At 39.7% G+C, this 24,249-nt stretch overlaps 1 protein-coding gene across 1 annotated transcript in view; it reads right to left on the reverse strand.

The window, feature by feature from the left end:
• The window catches only part of LOC103092368 (uncharacterized), a 1,666,349-nt gene that overhangs the window by 1,597,443 nt on the left and 44,657 nt on the right, over positions 1–24,249 (reverse strand). The window contains exons 10-11 of the mRNA XM_056825346.1: positions 7,709–7,984; positions 7,080–7,331 (exon numbers count right to left, since the gene is read on the reverse strand). Of these exons, the coding sequence (XP_056681324.1) occupies positions 7,080–7,331; positions 7,709–7,984 (528 nt within the window). The remainder of the gene's footprint in view (positions 1–7,079; positions 7,332–7,708; positions 7,985–24,249) is intronic.

The following is a 24,249-nucleotide window of genomic DNA, read 5'->3' on the forward strand; positions in this document are numbered from 1 at the left end:
ATAATGCTTGGAAATGATCAAATAAAATATATTAAAAAAAAAGAATACTATAGGTACTGTGGTAAACATAACAAACTCTTGGACCCAGATACCTTTGGATACATCCTTTCTCTAGAACACTCTCCCTCAAGTATATGTAGTTTTCATGGCAATGGTTAAGACATTAAATTGCATCAAGGTTGGAGCTGATATCATCATGCAGAAGAAAGCTGTTAAAACAAGGTCCTTGACAACATATTGGAGGCATTATTTAAACTGATACCCATTATAACTAAAATTTGTCAGGAATATATGATTACAAAACAAGAAAACATGGAGGGGGCAGGGACTGAGTCATTTTTCTGTATCTCTACTCCAAAGCCTATGTACCTTCTGCTGAGAAAGTGGTTATAAATATTGTGGGATAGAGGTGAAAGACCTGTGGGTCCCAGGTCAGTTAGATGAGCAACCATTTAATGAATGAATGAATGCACCTGTGGATTGACAAGAAGAGGATTGATGATTTGGGAGGTGGGGAATGGGGGAGGCTTGGTGTTAGTCCAGTGCTAAGTAGCCTCAGTTTCCTTACCATCCAAATGAATATAATGCTTGTGCTTTGGAACCCAATGAGATGCTATATTGCTTAGTAGACTTTAAAGTGCTGGGTGTATGGAAACTCTTATAATTAGTATCATCTAATTTCTCTGTGCCTAGAGGATTACCCAGTTTGGGCCAATAGATACCCCAGTAGGAAAGAATAAAGCGGACCTCATTAGGTGAGCCATCATGACCTGGGGAAGCAGAGGGGCAGCAGTTAGAAACCAACAGGGGCAGAGCCAAGATATCAGCATCATAGCAGGAGCTGCTCTGAATCTCCTTCCAACCAATCATTACAAAGACTGAGCAAAGCTACTACCTCACTGCGGAAAACTTTGAATTGGTGAAAAAGGGTTAAGTATTGCGGGAGGGAAGCAAGCTTCTCCTTTGGGGGTTTTCCCAAACAGAGCCTGGTTTTTGGAATTGAGCTCTGAGTTCCTGACACTAAAACCAGGTGTAACCCAAATCTCCAGTTTCTAGCCCTTTAAAGAAGGGTATCTTGCTCCTGGGAGTCTGTTATTTTATTTTTCTTTTTTTAAGGCCCTTTCTGAGCCCCCACATGCCTTCAGCAATTAGCATTAGTGGGAGGTGGGGTATTGGGGAGAGCAGCAATAAGATCTCTAAAGCTGCTCCCTTAGCTCTGAGAAGCATTTCAGGGCCTAATAAGGGAAAAACCCGAGGAGGAGATCCTGCCTACAGCCTGCACTCTTCAGAGCAATACTTGGCAACTGAGGATGGTGCTGGAGAGAGTGGCCCACATTGTAAAAGTGCAGCTTCCCACCTATCTAAAACAGCACCAAGTCCCAGAGAGCATTACTGGCTTCACACAACTCACAGTTTCACAGTGGCTTCATTTAGGACCTTTCCTGGGTGTATTTACACTGCTATGATGCCTCACTATTTGTTGAGTCCTCCCCAAGTAAGAACAACAGAAAGATAGCTTGGTTAATCTCAAGAATCATTACAGCTCTCCAGTAATGTGGGGGCTCACAGACAGTTTGAATTTACCTTCTAGGCAATCAAAGTCAGAAAAGGTTCTCCATCACTGACCTAGGCCCTTGGAGTCTAACAATGCTTTCTAGTCCAGATCCTGCAGTTATCCATGGGGCAGGAGGTCAGAGACCCTTCTCTGGACCTTAATTTCCTATCTGCACACTAGAGGACTACCGAAGTGAGTTCCAGCTCTGAATTCTGTGGGATGGGTGAGCTTTCTCGATCCCTTCCTCCTCCAATCTAGTCCAGCTTTATATTTTTTCTTTGGCCAGCTGAGAACATGGTAGTAAATAGCCTTACTCTGTTGCAGGAGAGATTTTGCAGCATCCTCTAAGGGCTAAGTGGTCTGGGCTGAGATGGGACCCAGGTGGGCCAACAGCCTAGCACTGTCTCAGCAACAAAGTACCAGAGCCGGCAGAGGGCATCTGGTCCAAGAACCACAGCATGTCTGATCAGTGGTCATTCAGCCTCTTCTTATCCATGACTGTCAGTTGTTTGGCCTCTTTCCCCCTCTGGACAGCTCTGCTTCTGAGGGCTCCCCTAGGCTGTGCTGACATTGTCTTCCCTCCAACCTCCCCACTTCAGTCTTAGCTCTGCCCACTGGGGCCATATAGAGCAGCACTGACCTGCTTCTACCCAAGGCCCTGTAGGTTCTTCAAAAGGCTTCTTTCCTGTTCCATCTCAATCCTCCCTCTATCAGTTCCTTCAGTCCAAACTGTGGGTTGCCACAGAATACTCAAATGTTTCAATAGCTGTGATTTGTAGGTTTTCCTCCCCCCCTCTATTCTCTGCCCTTCTGCCTTGACCAAATGGACATAGTGAATGTGTGAGCCTGAAAAAAAAATCTCATCTCCTTGTGGCCAAGCTTGGGGTGATGAGCCTCTGCTCACTTGGCAAAACGCATCCCTTTGGTAATGAATACATGCTTCGAGCTCAGGGCCTGCCTGGCTCACTGCTGCAGGATTCTAAGCCCGGTATGATGGCAAGGAGGGAATGAATGATGGAAGATAACTATCAGTGTGTCCTCCTAGGGCTGAGTTTTGCATAGAGCTGCCTTGCCATGCCCAGGATGAGCCTTTATTTTTATACCCATTTTCTTGGCATACAACTACATTATTCAATATATGTGTTCAAATAAAGTTAATTGGATAAGTGATACATCACCTTTTAACAAATCATTTGATTAACATTCTGAGATTATTCTATACACTTGTTTTATAACTATTGATTCTGACAGGATACACAAAGGTTTTGCACAAGATACAATTTTCATCACAGGTGGCTTAGTTTTCTCATTAACATTTACGGAACTTGAGCTTACAGATAATCAATGAAAATCACTCATTAAAAATCTTTAGGACATTCAATGTGACAGATGGTCATTTGGCCTCCATAGATGAGTAGGACAGGGAAGGGGAAAAAATAAGTCTTTTAGGGCCTTCTATGTGTGCCAAGCACTTTATTTTGTTATAGAAAATTTTAATGTAATTAATTAAATTAGAATGTCTGTTACATGATTCATGTTTTTTCCCTCCCCTCCTACCCTTCTTGCCCTGAGAAAACCAGCACCTAATTACACTGGGTTTTGTGCTAAGTATTTTACAGATAGAAGAGCTCCAAGTGTTAGGGAGTTTTCATTGAAGTTCAGACTTTACAGGTGTAGGGGACCTCAGAAGCCATCTTGTCCAACACAACCACTGAAGGAATCCCCACAAGGACGTCTTCAACAATTGGTCATTTGCCATGGATTTGGAATGCATCTCATGATGGTTGGAGATCCTCCCACTTTTTATTACAGCCCAGTCTACCTTGAACTGCTCTAATTAATGATTAAATGACAGCTTGGAGATATAGGGGATGGAGACTGAAGTCAGGAAACTCATAATTCTGAGTTCAAATCTGGTCTCAGACACTTACTAGCTGTCTGACCCTGGGAAAGTCACTTCACCCTGTTTGCCTCAGTTTCCCCATCTGTAAAATAAGCTGGACAAGGAAATGGCAAACCCCTCCTTGATGTCTGCTAAGAAATGGAGTCAGGAAGAGTTGGATATGACTTAATAATGACTTGATAAAGAATTTCTCCTCACACACAAGGGTTGTGTTTCCAATCACCATTTGCCTCTATGATTCTAGTTCAGCCTTCTGAGGCCACACAGAACAGTTCTAATTCCTCTCCCACATAAGAGTCCAGGAAATTGTTATCAGGCCTCTTCCCCAAGCTTTCTATTCCTTGGCTAATATACAGAGTTCCCTCAATTGATCTTCAGAGATTTCAGACCCCTCACCAATCGGGCTGAACACTCTCCAGTTCACTGATGCCCCTTGTAAATTGTGTCATCTAGAACCAAATACAATACTCCAAGTACCATCAGATAGTACAGAAGGATGGCTAGCTCCTTATTCTTGGAAGTAGACATGCTTCTCTTAAGACTGTATTAGTGGGTGGGGTAGCTAAGTAGCTCAGTGTATTTAGAGCCAGGCCTAGAGATGGAAGGGCCTCAAATACTTCCTAGCTATTGTTAGATTTAAATTAGTTTTGAGGGTTAAATAGTTGTAGATAAGAGAGTGGGAGCCATAAACGGTGATAATTAAAATGTTTGGGAGAAAGGGAAATATATATATCAATTATGACCGCTGAAATATGTTTTCTACTGTGTCTTGGGTTTATATAAATATAAGATGGTCACCAGGGAATATATTCCCAATTTATGAATATGCCCAAGCCAACTGGGTTTTATAGAGAAATTTCTAAGGAATTTTAAGGTTTACACTATATGACCCTGAGCAAGTCATTTAACCCCTGTTGAATAGTAATGATTCTAAGTCTGAGAGGTAAGGGTTAAAAAAAATTTTGCATTATATTTTTTCAAGTGCCCTGTTACCTTACCAATTGATAATAAGTTGGTGGGTTCTCTCAATCATCCCCAAAGTCTCTTTATGAAATCTAACTTAGCATTAAAAGCCAATTTCTTCTTTTCTAAATCAACCATCCCCCATTACTTCAACTCTTTTCTAAGGCAGGATACCAGTCACTGCCCCATCAAGGTTGATGCTTTTTTGTGCTTTGGACTTTTTATATTCAAGGATAGGACCTGGTATCAATCCCCAGTGACATTCATCTTATCACATTCAATTTACTGTGCCAGCTTCCTGAGCTACTTCTGCATCATATCTGCTTCTACCATCCCTATCCTCCCAATTTTTTCTTTCTCATTTTCTTCCAGTTTCAAAACATTTCTGTCTGTCTATAGAATCAGTAAAATTATAATGATCACCATTTACAAAGCTCTTTACACATTATTTCATTTGATCCAAGTCACTCATAGGAACACTGAACAGAATGAGTTCAAGAACAGAAACTTCAGAAGATTTGTATGAACTGATGCAGAATGAAGTGAGTAGAACAAGAAGGTAATTTATACAATAACAACAGTGTTCTGAAGTCAAACAACTTTGAAAAACTTAAGACTTCTAATCAATGCAATCATTAACAAGAATTGCAGAAGACCCATGATAATAGTTACTCACTTCCTACAAAAACCTACAGACTTCCTATGAAACAAGCTGTCTCACTTAAGAAATGGGATGGACTCAGGGGGTATGTTGCAACATATATTTTTTGAGCATGGGAATTAGTTTTCATTGATTGTCCCTATGGCATCCCAGGTATATTCTATTCTTGAAAGTATTATTAATTTATTAATATCATTACCTATGTGCTCATGTACTGGATTCATTGGCATAATATTCTAGATCACTGTATTTAATTGATACTCTATTAATTCTGACCACCCTCCAAATCTTCAGTCCAAAGGTCAGAAGAATTCCTGGGTAGGCTGCAACAGAATCCTAGTTCCCACCTTGTCAGACCATATTCCATACCAGGTCACATGCTTAATTAAACTCCTCCTCTTTGATCTTGTAGTTGTCAGGTGATCCAATGTTAAGCCTTATGCCTTGTCACATAAACATTAGCTACCTCCCATTCCCCATTCTTTGATCCTCCAATAAAAGATTGAGGACATATGTAGTTCACTCTCTCTCTACCACCATCAGAAGAACACACAGGATGGATCCCAAGCTCTTTAAGCCGTGTCTCTGAGTCTTTCTTCCTTTATTATATTCCCTCTTTCTCTATATCCCCTTCACCCATTTTCCCTCACTTTCTAACTCTCCTTTTCAGGTATCCACCTAAGAATATATTAATTTGTGGCTTCATGTAGTCACAACCCATACTTTTCCTACTTAGTGGTAGAAGGTAGAAGGGGGACAGAAAATAGATTTTGATTAATTGGAAAAAATTAAATTAATAAAAAGCTCTTTTAGACCACAGGTGTCAAATACATAGCCTGCAACATTCCCAGGTGCTGCCTGAACCAGGTGGAAAGGAAATTAATAAATAGTTAACAAAAGAAAATAACACACAGATAATTTAAATGCTAAATTAAAATGTGTGCTTTAAGCAACCTCATGTACACATTTAGTCCAATAAAAAATCATCCCTCCCCTAAAGCATACACTGTTGGTGTCTGACTTTCCCAAGGTAACTTCCACACTTCACAATTCTATCTCCCCCACCCCCTCTCCATACAGAACATAACCAGAGGCAGAGACAGGAAGTTGGGATACCCCTAAGGTTTGTAACAATAAAACTGCATGAAATAAAAGGAAACTAAGGCCAGAGATGATCTCTCTAGGGTCCTTCTGCCAAATAGTGTGATTATGAACGTGGAGGGGCTGTCATCTGTACATATGAAAGTCAGACCGGTGCATTAATTGGGCAGCAGGAATTCTACTGTGGACCCAGCTACTGGATGCTAAAACCAATAGATGAGGACCAGGTTTCATAACTGACATGCTTCCATGTGGCATTTTATGCCACAAAGAGGAAAACTGTAGGTGCAATAGTGAATCTCAGTGTGTGAAAGGGGACAAAGTTTACACCCTCCTTTCCATCACCAGAATTTCCCTGCCAAAGGGGATCAAGGCCAGCCCCATAACATGACCAGAGCTTATACTCCAACCAAGATTAGAAACTCTCTGTGAATCCGCAGCCCCAAGGGAAATGGGCTGAAGGAAAGAGTATGGGGCAGTCATTGAACCTGCAGCCCTAGAAGGTGGAAGACAAAGAAGGTTGCATGTCACTGGGACAGAAGAGAATAATACAATATCAATAACAAGGATGATGATGACAATTCACATGCTTTTTGTAACTTTCACGTAAAAAGAACTTTCTCCACATAGAATCCTATTATATACTGAGCAAAAGATTATCCATTTTTCCAGATGAAGAAACTGAGGCTGTGAAAGGAGGAGACACACTTACTACACAGATAGTAGACATAAAAGGAAGGATTCAATCCAAGTTTCATGATTCTGAGCTCAGGCTCATTCTACCACAATGCACTGTGTCATGGGACCAGGGGAGCAGAATCTCTTATGTCCATTTCTCTCATGTCAGGGAAAAAGAGAGCCCAACACAAAGTTGGTGGCCCAATCCAGATACTCACCATAGATTGTAATATTCTTGGTTGCAGTACGAGTCAAACCAGTTAATGAGTTGGATGCAGTACAGGTATAGGTGCCAGCATCACTCAGAGATGCAATAATAGAAAATGTGGCTGAGCTGCTGACCCTTTGTCCATTCTGTAGCCAAATGAATTGGGCTGGTGGGTTAGAATCAGCAGAACAGTTAAAGATAATATTTGCCCCAGTAGGGTACACATCCGGTGTATGGACAATCGTGGCAATATCTGGGCCATCTGGAGGAAAGAGAAGGATTCCATACTGAGATTATGGAAGAAAGAAGGGCATCTCCTGTTTTATACCACATCACCTGGAACCAATATGTTTCCCTAATCCTCCTTTGAGCTGGGAAATTCACAGCTCCTCCTCTCCTTTTCTAGTTTGGATCTGAACTTGGAAGATCTTAGGGCTTTCTCCATTTCAGCACCCTGGATGGCCACCCTCCACCAGAAAGCATGACAAGGCCAATTTGGGCTCCCTAAAGACTAAGGGGGTTGGGAACCTCAGAGCCTACCTCTTTAGCTCTCAGAGAAGGGACTGAATTAGCCTGGCCTCTGGGAACACCCCACCAGGCTATAAGCAGGCACTATATAGGAAGAGGCAATATACTCACAGGTAACATCCAGTATGAATGGATCACTCATACTACTAAACAATGCGTTCTCAATTCCACACACATAAGGCCCTTGGTTATCCCTTCTTGTGAGCCTGGGGAGAGTGAGTGTCCTCTTATCCCGGGACAGCTGTATCCTGCTACCAACTGGGGCAAGTCCATTTATGAACCACTGGTAAGCTTCAATTTGACCCGTAGCCTGGCATGTCATTGAGAAGTCCTTGGTCTCCACTGCAGTATTGTTGGAGATGAGAATGGTTGGTTTGGACAGTGGCGCTGTGCAGAGAATAGACAGAAAATGACTGTGTTGGTTCTTTTTCTTACCTTATAATCAAATAACTGGTTTTCAAGTGGCCTGTCTAAGACCTTGGCAAGGCTGGAGGCCAGAGACCAAGAATCTGTGATTTCAATGGCAAAGACAAAGACAACCCTTTCTCTGGTGCAGATCTCAACTCCTCCAGGCTTTACGAAAAGTTCATCTTCTGTTCCTGTGACTGACAAAGACATTCACATGGAGCCCAAGCCCCAGGTGCTCAGTCTTTCTGGGAGGAGGCAAACTGGTCCAGGGATGACAGACCCCATCATCCAGTATCTGGGCTTGGATTTGAATCCTTGCCAGCTTGGCAGAGCCATGTGAAGATTAAATTTGATTCTCCACAATTATATCAATGAAATTACTTAACTCTAATAGCATTTAAAAATATGAATTCTCTGCTAGAATTATTATATTTTATGAAGTTTATTAAAGATTAAGAATTTAAGAAAATACAAGTAAGAAAGCACATGCCAAGGAGAACCGAAAGGCCCATTCAATTTCACTTACATCATGAGAGACGTGTCTGCTTGGAAGCAGAAGTAGAAAGAGGGAGCGAGAAGAAGGGGGAGTCCGTTTTAAAAACCCCTCTCTGCTCTAGGCACAGGTGATGGCCTCACCCAAGATTATGGGGAACTGTGGGAGCTTCCAAGGATTCCTGGGAATTGAATCCAGGGTTCAAATCTCCATTTTTACATTCTCTCCTGATTGTGAAGAATAAATTGTAACCCATTTCTATTTATAGATTTTAATCACCAAAAGTATAAACACCCTACTTCAAAGTTAAGTATGGAGATCTGCCCATTTTAGATCTAATCACCAAAAGTGCAAATATCCCACTTAATTATGAAGTGTGAAGTCTGTGACCCATGTGTGTGGTAGTGGGTGACAAATCAGAATTGACTGACTGCCTGCTGGGCAGACCTAGAGCAGGAATTCAACTATGCTTGGTAGATGTGGAATTAGGGGAAAGCACAGGAAGTGACACAAGAGAAAGTGTCTTTAAAAGTAGCTGTTACTTCTTGTAAAAGTCAATACTTCATTCTTTGATCTGCTGACTGGACCTGAGACCCTGTTTCTGAGTGGACTGAGTGAAAAGTTGACTCAACTGCTGGTTTTTTTCTGAAGACACCAGCCTCAGGAAAGACCTATCCTCTTGAGACAGGCTCCCTGGGCATTGGCTACAAGGGCCAAGGTCCCTCAGGCTAGGAAATAATTCTTTCTGCCCACGGACCAGCAGCAGATTAGGGTTTAGGCTAGAAAGCCTTCCTTATCCCCTGTGATTTCTTACTTCACTCTTTCTACATTCTGTAAGTAAATTGTAAATAAATCTCTCTGGAATGAATTAAATTCCTGGTGACCACATTCTATTAAATATAATGTCCAACCCTCTTTTATATATAAACCCCTTGTCCCCCTTACAATTTATTGGCTGAACATGTCAGTTGTGATGAAATGCCCTCCATCTTTCTAACTTTCCTAAACTTTTCCTTTACTTTGGTGACTATCCCTAAGTCAGCATTTAATAGCTTATTTTGAATCTACACAAATCAGCTGTGCAGATAAATGCAATTCTTTTCTTTTCCCCACTTAAAAACAAATATAGCACAGCTGCTTTTAATCTTTCCTTCTGTACACTGAGGCTCCACCTGGAGAAAGAGTCTATCCTTTAACTACTGTTGCCTTGTCTCTTAATTAGCTGTGAGGGCAAAAACCTGTGAGGAAAAAGCTTTCACACCCTGACTTTAACTCTTAGCTAGTAGTTCCATCTACTGACTAAAACTAATGATTTCATGGAGACAATTGGAAAAAAATTGAAATATTTAACAAATAGGATTGATAAACAGAAAAAAAAGGCATGATTCTCAACCAATGGCACTTGACCCTCTCCAAGAATCTAACTATGGATCCATTTCCTGCCACTTCTGTGAGAAGAAGGGCCACAAAATGATAGACTGTAGAAATGTATTCAAGGCAATCAGAAATAATAACTATAGAAATAACTAAAATAATGATCATAGAAACCACAACTTTAGGAATGAAAACAATAGGAATGGATATTGGGGAAATGATAACTCAAACCCACTAAACCCTCAACCATATAACTTAAGTGGAACTCGTCCAAAAATACTCAGGGTGCTACTTCCTCGCCATGTGGGGCAGAAGGAGGTACCTCTTAGACTCTATTGTTTGGTTGATATTAATTAACACTTTTCAGTTCTGTGTCCCCTCCAAATAGTAGCAAAGAAGAAGAAATGGGTTTCTGAATACAGTACCTCTGTGACTGTAAAATATACACATATTTAATATTTTTGTTTTTCTTCCTACGTGTGCCATAGGGTCTGCGTTTTTTCTCTCATTTTGTTTGCATTGGAAGCATATGTCACCAGGATGGAGAAGATTTTCTTTTAACTATTTTTGATTTTTTCAATGGAATAAGCTAACGTATCCATTTGTTTAGCACGTAAATGCATATCCCAAAGCTTTAAGACTATGGAAACCAGCCATTAATTGATAAATGCTATGGTACTTCTGATTAATGTTTGTGTCTGATTCAAGGAAATGGAATTTAAAAAAAAAAGAGCACAGACTTTATCTACATAGTTCTGTAGAAGCTCAGATTTACCCTGAATGGTGACAAAAGAGCACATAGGTCAATAGAAAAAGAAACCAATCTAGGTGGGATTGATGAACTTCTATGCCAATATGAAAGGACTTGAACCTAGTGTGAGATTCAGGGTTCTAGTGCTTGACATATATTAAGATGCAGGACTCCTTGAAACACTCTTCTTGTAAAAAATTATTATTAAAGTACCTAACAATTGGCTGTTCTGTCTTCCTTATCCTTGAGAAATGATGAAAGATCAAACCAGAGAATGTCATTTCCCTTGTACACAAAATTCTAGTCCTTTTTTCTCTCTTATATTATGACAATTTTGTGTAGTCGTAACTTATAATGGGTAAATACAATATTACTTTGTTTTTTCCCCTACAGATTTCTGGGACAGAAATCTACTTTAATTAGATCCTAATACAAGGCCTGTTATGAATTTATTCTTGTTTTATTCAGAAATTATATATGTATATATATAATGTTTGCTAATTTTAATCTCACTTTGAATTTTTATTTCTCCCAAAATTTAATTTTCTATTTCTTTTTCATTTTATGTTTTTAGCTTTTCTTTTGATAATTGACTCATAAACCCCATAACTCAACTATATATTTGAAGATGATCAGGATGTTGGTGAACACCCTTTTCAGGGAGGATTGTATTATATTTTTATAAAAATTTCCAAGACTTAAAATTTTGTTTTAGAAGAATTTCAGAAAAGAAGCTTGCTAACTCCTTGAAGTCAGAGAATGAACTCTTTGAAGAAAGATGCCTGCAGAAACCTACCCTGCATCATAAAGATACAGAATGAACTTTTGAGTGCAAATGATTGAACTGAATTTACATTTATTGTAAATGTACACTTTTATGCCAAAGGGGACTACCCTCTAATTGGCTTTTGTCAATGTGCTTAGCAAAATATTGGTTTTGCTTTCTCTCTCTTCTATTTCCTTCTTATCTCTATTTTAGTTTCCCTCTTAGAAGGTGAAATATTGTATACATCTATACTTGGAAATTTTTAGGGGTACCAGATGATTAATATTAAATGATCAATGGAGAGACTAGTCTCCCAATGATCATCGGGGGAAGATTCTACCATGATAATAACAATAAAAATACTTAACTCTCCCCGGATTTTGAAGATTAAATTATAACCCATTTCTATTTTTAGATTTCAATTGCCAAAAGTATAAACATGCTACTTATAATTTAAGTATGGAGATCAGCCCATTTTAGGTCTAATCACCAAAAGTGCAAACATCCCACTTAATCATGAATTGTGAGGTCTGTGACCCACATCTGAGTAATGAATCAGAACTGATTGACTGCCTCCTGGGCAGTCCTAGAACATGAATTCAACTATGATTGATTGATGTGTAAGAAGGGGAAGGTATAGGAAGTGACTCAAGAGAAAATGTCTTTAAAAGTAGCTGTTACATCCTATGAAATTCAATTCTTCATTCTTTGATCTGTTGACTGGACCTGAGACCCAGTTTCTGACTGGACTGACTTTTGGTGAATGAAAAGCTGACTCTTAACTGCTGGCTTTTCCCTGAAGACACCAGCCTCAGGAAAGACTTATCCTCTTGAGAAAAGCTCCCTGGGCCTTGGCTATGAGGGCCGAGGGCCCTCAGACTAGGAACTAATTCTCTCTGCTCAGGGGCCAGCCGCAAATTAATTAATGTTTACTACATATAGCTTAACTTATCCTCTCATATTTCTTACTTCACTCTTTCTACATTTTGTAAATAAATTGTAAATAAATCTCTTTGGAATGAATTAAATTCCTGGTGACCACACTCTTAAATATAAGGTCCAACCTTTTTTTAGAAATAACCCTTTTTCCCCCCTTACAACCACCAAGAATTTATATTTCCTTGTCCTGGACTTCAAGAAGCCAGGGTTACTTAACTTCACACCTTGTTGAGGATAGTGGGGGAGGCTGAAGAGGATGAACTAGGGACAGACCAGAAGGAGATTGTATTCAGAAAGGGAAACATTACTTTAACTCTGAAGTGGAAAGGAAAGGCAGAGAGTGGGAATAGATCACTTAGTAGCAGGGTACAAAGAGAAAAGCCTCAAACTTGAAGTCAGGAGAGACTTGGTTCAAGTCTAGAGATTTTGAATGCACAATAACATCTCGTGCCTAGGACTGTGTTTTGCCCCCAGGAGGCAGTTAATACCCTTTACAGAAGATTCTGGAATTCCCTACTTTAGGTTCTCCCCTTTCCTTAGGAGTTTCCTGCCCTGCAAGATGAGAATGAAAATGTTAAATGTGATCTTCTTCAAGATCAGATACAGTCCTATGCTAGGAAGTTAAACCAATGGGGACTAATTTTCTCTGAGCCTTCATGGTCCAAGGAGACCTCATTCCTTATCTCTATTTGGCAAGTAGGTCTTTTCAATGAGAGGGTTGTATGTACAAGAACAATCTCTGGAACACATTCAGTAAGTAAGCTTGCCTGACTTCCTTCCTGGGTGATCCTTGTCCAGCTGTCTTAGGATTAATTTCCAAAATGGTAGGAATAAGAAAGAAATATTTCTGCATCCTAGACATTTCCTCTTGTTATTTTGGTAGAGTTTACACTCCCTCCCTGGGTCTCGGTTGGGAAGTTGAAGGTGAGGAAGAGTGGGCCTCCCACTTGTATCCTGTAAAGCCAAGTAGGACTGGCCAGGAAGGTGACAAATCTGAGGTCAGCTAGCCACATCTTGAAGTGGAGTAAGAAAATGATGGAAAAGTGAGCATGCTCCTGGGCAAAAGGGCCACAGTAAGATATTTTGGAAGATTCCTGGGCAAACCCAATGGATCCAATGCCTAGCATGGCATAGTGAAAAATGTTGGATTAAAGTGAGAAAGACCTGAATTCCAATCTTGTCTTGGAATGTTATTGGCTGTGTGACTTTTAGCAAGTGCCTATTTTGTCTCACTCTGCTGATCAGTTAAATGAGAATAATAATCTCTCCCTCGTAGTATTTTTGGATCAAATGAAATCATCTATAAAAACTCTTTATGAACCCTAAACAAAGACTGAACAATGGTTCAGAGGAGGGAAAGTACAGAGTGGAGTCTGAATGGCAATGTAGACCCAGGCTATCTGAGCAGACAATGCTTGCCCAGAACTATCTGAAAAGCCTGATACCCTTTTGTGAAGAGCTGAGGTTTAATACCAGAGTAAGAACACTCAAGGATAGTCTATAATCAATAGGGAGTCATGAGCAGAGAAGAGACATGAGCACACACATATTTAATTAACAGACCAATTGAGGGCACTAGAGATACTTAGCCCAAAGAAGAGAAGACTTGAAGGGGAGAGGAGACATGTCTCCAAGGACTGATATAGTTATCATGGGCCCCCTGCCCCTGCCAATGGATGCTCAGTGAATTACAGTGATCAGATAAGAACTCTTTCCTGATATGTAAATCTCTTATTTTGGACCAGCAACATTCAGGCTCCCTTTTTTTTTCTTGACTATTCATCACAAATCCACTCATTTTTAAAACCCTCACTTTCTGCATTAGAATCAATACTCCACAGGCCAAACATGATCCAGTTTTAATGAACTTGACTCCCTGCTCATTTCTGTTCCAAAAATGATTTGGGATGCCTTGGAGAACTGAAATGAACAGAATTACTGGACTGACTCTGCAACAGTGCTAAGACCCTTAATCAGGCACACTTCCAACGTAATCCCTTCATGGGTGAGGATGGACTCCAACATTTGCCCCACTGTGATTAGATGCAAATCAGGCTGCCTCAATCATCTCTGGCCTCAGATCTTCCTCTATTGTTGTTTCCTTCTGTCCACTAGGTGGTATTACCAGGACAGGAAGGACTGTGGTTCATTACACCAAAAAGTTGCAAAGAGTAGCAGCAGTTGACACCTAGTGTGATATAGGGCATCTCAGCCTCTCTAGGGTTGTCTATGGATACAAATTACTTCAGGTTCCTGGAAAGATCAGGAAATGTCCAATTAAACACAAACCTGGAAATCCTGAAAATCAAAACGGAATTTAATAAAATCAAAAGGAGAATAAATAAATAAATGAATGAATGAATGAATAAACAAACAAATAAATAAATAAATAAGTGAATGAATAAATAAATAATTGAATGGATGGATGGATGGATGGATGGATGGATGGATAAATGAATAAATAAATAAATATAACTAAGATTTGTTTTTTAAATAAAAATTTTAAATAATTACACTATTCATTAATTTGATTTAAAAAGGAATACTATTGTGCTAAAAGGAATACTAAAGTAGAGGAATTCCATGGAGACTGGAACAACCTCCAGGAAGTGATGCAGAGGGAAAGGAGCAGAACCAAAAAAACATTGTACATAGAGACTGATACAGTTTGGTACAATTGAAGGTGATGGACTTCTCCATGAGTATCAATGCAATGTCCCTGAACAATCTGCAGGGATCTAAAAAATACTACCCACAAGCAGAGGATAAACTGTGGGAGTAAAAACACCGATGAAAAGCAACTGCTTGACTACAGGGTTGGAGGGGATATGACTGAGGAGAGACTCTAAATGAACACTCTAATGCAAATACCAACAACATGGAAATGGGTTTGAGTCAAGAACACATGTGATAACCAGTGGAATCGTGCGTCGGCTATTGGAGAGGGAAAGGTGAGGGTGGGGGGGAGGGAGGGGAAGAAAAGAAAATGATCTTTGTTTCCAGTGAATAATGTATGGAAACAACCAAATAAAATAATGTTTAAAAATTAAAAAAAAATGAGATTGTGCCAGCAAAATCAAAATGTAATTGAAATAGATGAATCCTTACAAAAAGAGGGAATTGCTCAGCTTGGCAGTATTATAAATAGTATATTTAAAAAACTCAATCTTAGGAAAAGAAATTTAAGAAAACAAAAATGAGCTCCCGATGAAAATGTCCCCTGGATCATATCAATTTGCCAGTGAATTACAATGAAGGAACAATGAATCTCAATGCTATATAAACGACCTTAAAAATATAGGCAATGAAGGGCAGTGAAGTGCTCAGTAGATAGCAGGGGCTAGATTCAGGAGGATCAAGGTTCACATCTGGCCTCTGACAGATCCTGACTGTGTGACCCTGGGCAAGTCATTAACACCAATTGTCTAGCCTTTACTTCTCATCATGGTCCTTTACTTCTCTTTCATGGTCCTGGCATCGGCCAGGACCATGAAAGATGGAAAGGAGTGCTCAGAAAACATGGCATAGGCAAAATGCACAACAAAGGCCCACTGCTACTCAGCAAATGCTCAGAGTTAGAACTCACCATCACGAACACTGTGTTCAGAATGGCAAACAAATATAAAACAACGTGGATGCACCCACGATCAAAACAGAGGCATCTCATTGACTACATCATTGTAAACCAGCGAGACATCCAGGATGTACAGATCACCAGAGCCATGAGAGGAGCTGAATGCTGGACAGACCACCAATTGGTTAGAGTGACTCTTCAAATGTGCATTGTGCCTCACCATCCAAAACAGGCCTAGATAGTTAGTGCATTTTACATCTTAGAGATCCATCTTATTTGCAAACATTCCAGTCCTGCCTGGATGACAAGCTGTCTGCCAAGGAACCACTCACTTGGAAGCTCAACTGAGAAATGGAACCAGTTCAGAGGCGCAGTGAAGGAAACATCAAAGGCAGTCCTAGGCCCCAAACAACGCAACCACCAGGACTGGTTCGATGAGAACAACACTGCTATTGAAGACCTATTGAGCAAAAAGAACAAAGCCTTTATGGAGTGGCAAAATAACCCAAACTCTGCTCCTAAAAAGGACAGATTCAAGTCTCTCCAAGCCATGGCACAGTGTGAGATCAGGAAAATGCAAAACCAATGGTGGGGAAAAAAGGCAGAAGAAATCCAGCACTTTGCTGATACGAAAAACTACAAACAATTTTTCAGTGCCCTCAAGATTGTCTATGGGCCATTAAAACCCACCACCACTCCCTTACTATCCTCTGATGGTGACACTCTCATAAATGTAATAATTAAACTAGTGGAAGACATTATAAATTGTAGTAGATATAAGAGTGGTTGTTAAAATTGTGACCACAGAAAATATGTTTTCAAGACAGTGTCTTGTTTTAAATCAATATATACGGTGGTCACCAGGGAAAAATTCCCAATTATTAAATATATCCAAGTCAGCTGGGTTTTATAGAGATTTTAATTAAAACAAATGAGGAATTAATGAAAGTGAGAGAGAATAAAAGAGGAAGTATGAAGGGCCTTAGCCAACATGGTTTAGACCTGAGTCTTAAGAGAGAGATTAGTCAGTCATTAATCACTCACCACAAGATCTGTCCCAAGCAAGAATATAAACACCAGTTCAGCCAGCCAGCCATCTCCAGAGAGAGAATCTTCTGAATGTCCTGAGACTCAGCTTTTCCTCTCCTTATAAAGGGAATTTTCTCCTATGTCACCTCCCCTAAGTTCTCCCATTTACCAATCACAGTAGACATTTTCCAAAGGACAGACCATTCTTAGTTCACACCTAAGAAGGCTTAAATGTTTGATTAAGTTCACACCAGAAAACCTCTAAGTTCTCACCTATTTGTTCCTTGTAAATTCACAAGTTGCCTGACCTTTATAGGGACTTAGCACCCTTTTGTATTAGATCTAAAAATAGGCACAGCTTAAGAACTTTTGTATTACTATAAGTATGGGTTTAAGTATTTTTCATTGTTCAGCAAGGAGTTTCTTCCCCTAAAGCAGGCTTAAGTAGGGGTGGAGTAGGAGTCTTCATATTCCTGTTCTAAGTTCCCTCATTGTTTAAAGTGGGGAATGGTCTTAACCAAAACTTATGAAGTAGAGTCTGAGAAATTTTAAGGTTTACATAAAAGACAAAAAAGGCATCAGCAATAGGTGGAAAGAACACTTCAGTCAGCTTCTCAACCGACCCTCTTCAGTCGACCAAAGCGCCCTTGACCAGATCCCCCAAAATCGCTCCATTGAACAACTTGACGTCCCTCCTTCAATAGAGGAAGTCCAAAAAGCCATTCAACAAATGAGTGCAGGCAAGGCACCCGGTAAAGACGGGATCCCAACTGAGGTGTACAACACCTTAAATAGAAAGGCATTCCAGGCATTCCACATAGTGCTGACCAGCATATGGGAAGAGGAAGACATGCCCCCAGAACTCAGAGATGCCTCCATCGTAGCCCTATACAAGAACAAAGGCTCATGAGCAGCCTGTGACAACTATAGAGGCATCTCACTACTCCCCACTGCTGGAAATATCCTCGCCCGTGTTATACTCAATAGACGCCTGTCATCTGTCTCAGAGCAGAACCTACCTGAATCACATCATCTGCATGGACCCACAGTGAATACCAAGACAGGTATTCTATGGTGAACTGTCAGCTGGACTCAGGAAACAAGGCCGACCAAAGAAAAGATTCAAGGATCAGCTAAAGTCAAACATGAAGTGGGCAGGCATTATACCAAAGCAACTAGAACTCACTGCCTCTGACAGAAACAGCTGACGAACCCACATTAACCATGCCGCCACCACCTTTGAAGACAAATGACGTCAATGTCTTGCCGCTGCGCGTGAACACCGACACCAGGCCACAACCGCACCTCCCGTAACAACTGGCATCCCATGCCCCAGGTGCCACAAACTCTGCACCTCAGCCTTTGGACTCCAAAGCCACTTGAGGGTTCATCAATAGATGAAAACGCACAAAGACAATTGTCATTCTTGGTCAATGAGAGACTACTACTACTTCTCATCTAACTTTGAACCAATACTTAATTTTGATTCTAAGATGGAAGAATGGCTTTTAAAAATAGGTAATGAAAGAATCCCACCAAATTCCTTTTGACACAAATATGGTTTTGATCCATAAACCAGGGAAATAAAAAACAGAAGAAGAAAGGGAATACTTAAATAATCCCATATCAGAAAAAGAAATTGTTCAGAAGCCACCGCAGAACTCCCTAAGAGAAAATCACCAGGACTTAATGGATTCACAAATGAGTTCTATCAAACATTCAAAGAACAACTAATCCCTATACTGTACAAACTCTTTGATAAAATAATCAAAAAAGGAGTTCTATCAAATTCCTTATATGAAACAAACATGGTACTGATTCCAAAGCCAGGCAGGTCAAAAACAGAGAAAGAAAACTACAGACCAATCTCCCTAATGAATATAGATGCAAAAATCTTGAATAGAATACTAGCAAAAGATTCTAGCAAGTGATCCTGAGGGTTATTCATTATGATCAGGTGGGATTTATACCAGAAATATGAGGATGGTTAATGTTAGGAAAATCATTCACATATTTGACTATATCAACATGCAAACCAACAAAAATCACATGATTAGGTCAACACATGCAGAAAAAGCCTTTGACAAAATACAACACTCATTCCTATTGACAACAATAGAGGAGCCAGAGTCAAGATTGTGGCGTAGAGGCAGTGAAAGTTCAGACCTCTGAAAACCCTTCCTTACCAATTACAAACTAAATGCTCCTAAGGGACTGAAAATCAAACCTAACCACAAGATAGAGCCAAGGAACCCTCCTGCTGGACTCAACTTAAAAGTTATGTCCTCTCTCCCCGTTCCAAAGCCTGAATTTGAGAACACAGATTTAAGGGGAAGAAAGAAGGAAGGTTCCAGGACCCCTACCCCATTGAGAGCACTAAGCCTCCAATGGCAGCCAGAACTTCTGGGGAGGCAAGGGTGCTGGTCTGGAAAGACTACCATACGGGCAAATCTGTGCCAGGCTCAGAGCATTGAGCATGAGTGTTGGGGAATCAGTTGGAAAGGAAGCTCAGAGCTCAGAACCTAGAGCAGGCAGACTAGTTGCAGAGGCTGAGACACTCCATATTGCCCCCCATTCCCGAGGTTTTGGCCTCAGGGCCCATCCAGCTTAACCCAGCTAAACTTAATATCATCAAAGCTTTCAGAGGGCAGGAAAGTTCAATCTCCAACACCCCTCCCCCAGAGACTGAGCTGAGAGCTCCAAGGGTGAAGACTGACAGAAAAGCACAAAACCAAAGATCCAACAAAACAACAAGAGGAGCAAGAGCCTAGGCAACTGCACAGAATAAAGAAGGGGTAAATATGAGCAAAGAACAGAAAAAGAAAAAAGAAATTACAATTGACAGCTTCTATTCAGACAATGAACAGCAAATGGAACAGAGAAGGAGGAGGGAACACCAAGCAAAAAGCAGGAACCCCAGCAAATTTGATACAGGCTGTGGAATGACTCAAAATACAATTCAAAGCACAATTAAGAGAGGCTAAAGACTACTGTGAAAAGAACTTAAAATTCAAGATAAGTCATCTGGAAACAGAAAACAGTGTCTTGAATGCCAAAATTGATCAGCTTGAAAATGAGGCAAAGGAGATGAATGATGAGAAAAAGAAGATGAAAGATGAGGCAAAGAAAATGTAAGATGAGGCAGAGAAGATGAAAGATGACCTCCAAAGAAAATCAGACCATAAGGAGGATGACCAAAAAGCCAGAGATGAAATCTAGTCTTTAAAAACTAGAATACAACAACTAGAAACAAATGACATCACAAGGCAGCAAGACACTATAAAACAAAATCAAAAGAATGAAAAAATTGAGTAATATATCAAGCATTTCATTCACAAAACAGAAGATTTAGAAAATCATTCCAGGAAAGACAACTTAAGAATCATTGGTCTACCAGAAGACCATGACAAAAGAAAAAGCCTGGACATCACTTTCAGGAAATTATCCAAGAAAACTGCCCCAACATTCTAGAACAAGAGGGAAAAGTGGAGATGGAAAGAATCCACAGATCATCTCCTGTACTTAATCTACAACTGACAACACCTAGAAATGTTATAGCCAAATTCAAGAACTATCAGACCAAGGAAAAAATATTACAAGCTGCTAAGAAGAAGTCATTCAAATTCCAAGGAACTGCAGTGAGGATAACACAGGATCTGGCTGCATCAACACTGAAGGACAAAAATGCATGGACTATGATATTCTGGAAAGCAAGGGAACTAGGTGTGATAAAGAATGAAAATGTTTGCAATTTGCAAAACTGTGCAAGAACTGAAAAATTCAAACCTAGGAATGATTGACAGTGGCATGTGACCAAGGGTTACATGTGAGCCGGAGTTGGAGGGATCTAGGTGAAGAGTCCAACTTCCCAACTGATGTTCTGCTGGTCTCCTGAAGTTGAGGTGAAGGCTTGAAGAGATTTTCCCTGTGATCAAACTGAGGAAGGAGTTTTCCTGTATCTTGCTGCTTGCAGCATCAGTCTTGGACATCAGGACTTGGACACCTAACAACAAAGGATCCTGGCTGTCTTTGATCTTGGACTCCCTACTGTGAGATTGGGGTATTTGGTTAAGTTTTTAGTTTAGTGACATAGTTAATATAGTTTACTTAGTTTTAAGAATAAGAATAAATATATCCCTAAGCCCTTATTCCTTTTCTTTTCCAAACAAATAAAGCAGATTTTTAATATGTTTTCCTCTTGTGTTTCCCTTATCCCAAATCCTACCCTAACAGTTTGGCTGGGTCAGCTATGTCAAAGAGTCAATTTGCTGTATGTTTGTTTGTTTTTTTAATTATATAAGGCAATGTTTTACTGTGTATTTTAGGTAGCTAGAATCTTAGGGGGTTATATAGAATTCTGAGGGTTGGCTTGCTGGAGGGGTTACTGACACTGCACCACAGACCCCAGCAGCCATCTTGGGGTATGTAAACCTCAAAATTTCTCAGACTTATGAATGTTGGAAATTTCCCCATTGGGGAATCTTCTACTTAAAAAAATTCCCTAGCAAATAGTGAGAATTCTACTTAAGTGTGAAAACTCCTTGCCTTGGGAATATCCCTACTCCACCCTACTTAAGACTGCTTTAGGACAGAAAAATCCTTCAGAACAATGAAAGTGCTTTGATCCATGCTTATGGAAGGGACAGGAAGTTCTTTGAGTCATGACTGTTTTAGAATTGATACAATGGGATACTAAGTACCTATAAAGGTGGGGCAACTTGTAAACTACTTACACCAAAAAAAGAGTGATAACTTATTCAGAGGTTTTTTCTAATGAAATGCGACACAGCAGCATTTTTTCCTGACTTACTAAAGAGATTAAAACTACTCAGCTGTGAATTCAAAATGGACGGTCCTTTAGAAACATCTACAGTGATTGGTAGATGTAAGGACTTAGGGGCGGTGACAGAGGAAATTTTGCCCATAAAAATAAGAGCTTGGATCTCATTCTGGAGAATCTCGATTTCTGACTCTCATCCTGAAGGAGAGTTCTTTGAGGAGGTCCTCTGAGGGGCTCTGTCCCTCTGGGGTAGGAGCTCTGGAGGCTCTTGAGAGAGGCTCTTTGAAACAATCTCTGGCTGGAAGACTCTTTGAGGAAGGACGCTGGCCTGGTGTCACTAGTATCCTTGTTTAGTCAGACCTTGTGGTGAGTATTAAAAAAACTGACTGATTTCTCTTTTAAGACTCAGGTCTAAGCCATATTGGCTTGAGGCCCTTCATACTTATTCCTTTCTTACTCTCCCTCTCTTTCTTTGATTACTCATTGTATTGTTAATTAAAATCTCTATAAAATCCAATTGACTTGGGTATTTGAATAATTGGGAATATTTCCCTGGTGACCACCTTATATTTGATTTTAAAACCCAAGACACTGTAGTGAAACATATTTCTGTGGTCAAATTTACTCACCCTCTCTTATATCTATCACAATTTATATCTTCCACTATTTTAATCACTACAGTTTAAGACCTCAACCATTTTAAACCTCACAGGTAGCCATCTTGATTGGGAAAAACTGTTTTGACTTATTGTCATCTATTTTTGTTGTTTTGGTATATGTACAAGTTACATTGTAACAATAATATTACAATGCATGCCGGCATGTCTATAGACATGTTTACCAATGTACTGTCCATGTTCTCCATTATTTACTATGTATTCTATATTTTATATTTGTAGTATTCCCAAATTACTGTCATTCTGTTTCATGATGTATTGTTTGAAATCAGTAATGGATTTGAAGCTATGTGACATTGTGTCATATGTACCCCTGGCTGTAATCTGTGGTTGTATTGTTTATAAGTCTCATGCCTCTGTGTGCATTTTTGTTAAGGGTCTAAAAGATCTGGTGGACCTGGTTCAGAAAGTATGACATGAAGATGATGGCTATACAAATGAAAACTCAATTTGATACCCTCAAGCACTTTATAAACATGAATATGAATCATTACTTTGCAGAAGATAACAGCAGATTAAACACTACTGGGAAACACTTAAGTAGGCTACAAAAAGAGGAAGCAACAGGAATAATTTCTTTATGCCCACTTAGAGATATGCTAGTGGTAAAACAAAATGAAGCCCATAAAGTAAAAATGCATAAGAGATTTTCCCCAGAAGACCTTGAGTCCATCAAGAAGAGGACCACTATTTTTAATGAGGAACCAAATAGGGTAATTAAGGAGATGTGTAGGGCAATTGATTTTTATGATCTTGACTTCAATGATTTTGCCCTTCTGATGAAAGAGGTCTTGACAAAGAGAGAGAGAGAGAACCAAATTTATACTGGAGACAAGAACTGATCTCTTATTGTAATCTTGGCCAGAGGACTTAAAGTTTGATACATCTAATGAGGGGCATTATGAAACATTAGTAGAGGCAAGAGATGCAATTCTGGAGGTAATGGGGAGGTATACCAAAAGGCCCAATTAGTGGTCAAAATTTGAGACTATCAAACAGGAGATCTCTGAGTTTCCTGCGGTTTTCCTGGAAAGGATAACTGAGGCAGCTGAAACTTTATTGAGGATGGATCCACTGTAAGAAAATTCAAATGAACATATTAAGAGGGTCTTTGTTAAAAATGTTGTCCCAAAGATCAGACAATTTTTTAAAACAAATTACCCTGACTAGGAAGAGTTAGACCTCAATGATTTATGGAGAAAAGCCACATATTTGATTACTGATTTGGAGGATAAAAATGATGAGAGGGATACTGTTGTTGAGGACTTAAAATGGAAATTGCAGGAAGCTGAAATGAAGGCCAGAGACAGTGAAACCAAAGAAATAAAAGCTGTGGCTACATTGAGATCTGTACAGCCAAGGAATACCAATAATAATTATAAACCAAATGAGAGGAGATCCTGCCCCAGACAGTGTTTCCTGTGTGATCGTATTGGACATCTGTAAGGGGACTGCAAATTTAAGAGTCAGGTTAGGAGACAATTAAATAATGGCTATAATAGAAATAATAATTGGAGTAGTAGTAATAATAATAATAATAATAATATAGAATACTAATAATAACAACAATACTCAAAATAGGTAAACACTCAATGTCAGAATGCCTGTTTCCAGGGGTAGCAAGAGTCTGATTTAAATACTATGCAGTCTTGGGTAAATGCTGGAGCTAGGCCTAATTATAGCCAAGTTGTAAAAGGTGATCAGAGTAAGAATGCTAGTGCCTTATGAATGTTTCTCATTGGAATACATGAGAATGAATCAAGAAATGAGTTTGATATATTTGAAAATGAGTTGAGGATAAATAAAAGTGGGAGTAATGAAAAATAAAATGCATGGTGATACAAATGAATTAATTGAATCA

Source organism: Monodelphis domestica, chromosome 4, assembly GCF_027887165.1.
Source record: "Monodelphis domestica isolate mMonDom1 chromosome 4, mMonDom1.pri, whole genome shotgun sequence".
In the NCBI taxonomy this organism is placed as follows: domain Eukaryota; kingdom Metazoa; phylum Chordata; class Mammalia; order Didelphimorphia; family Didelphidae; genus Monodelphis; species Monodelphis domestica.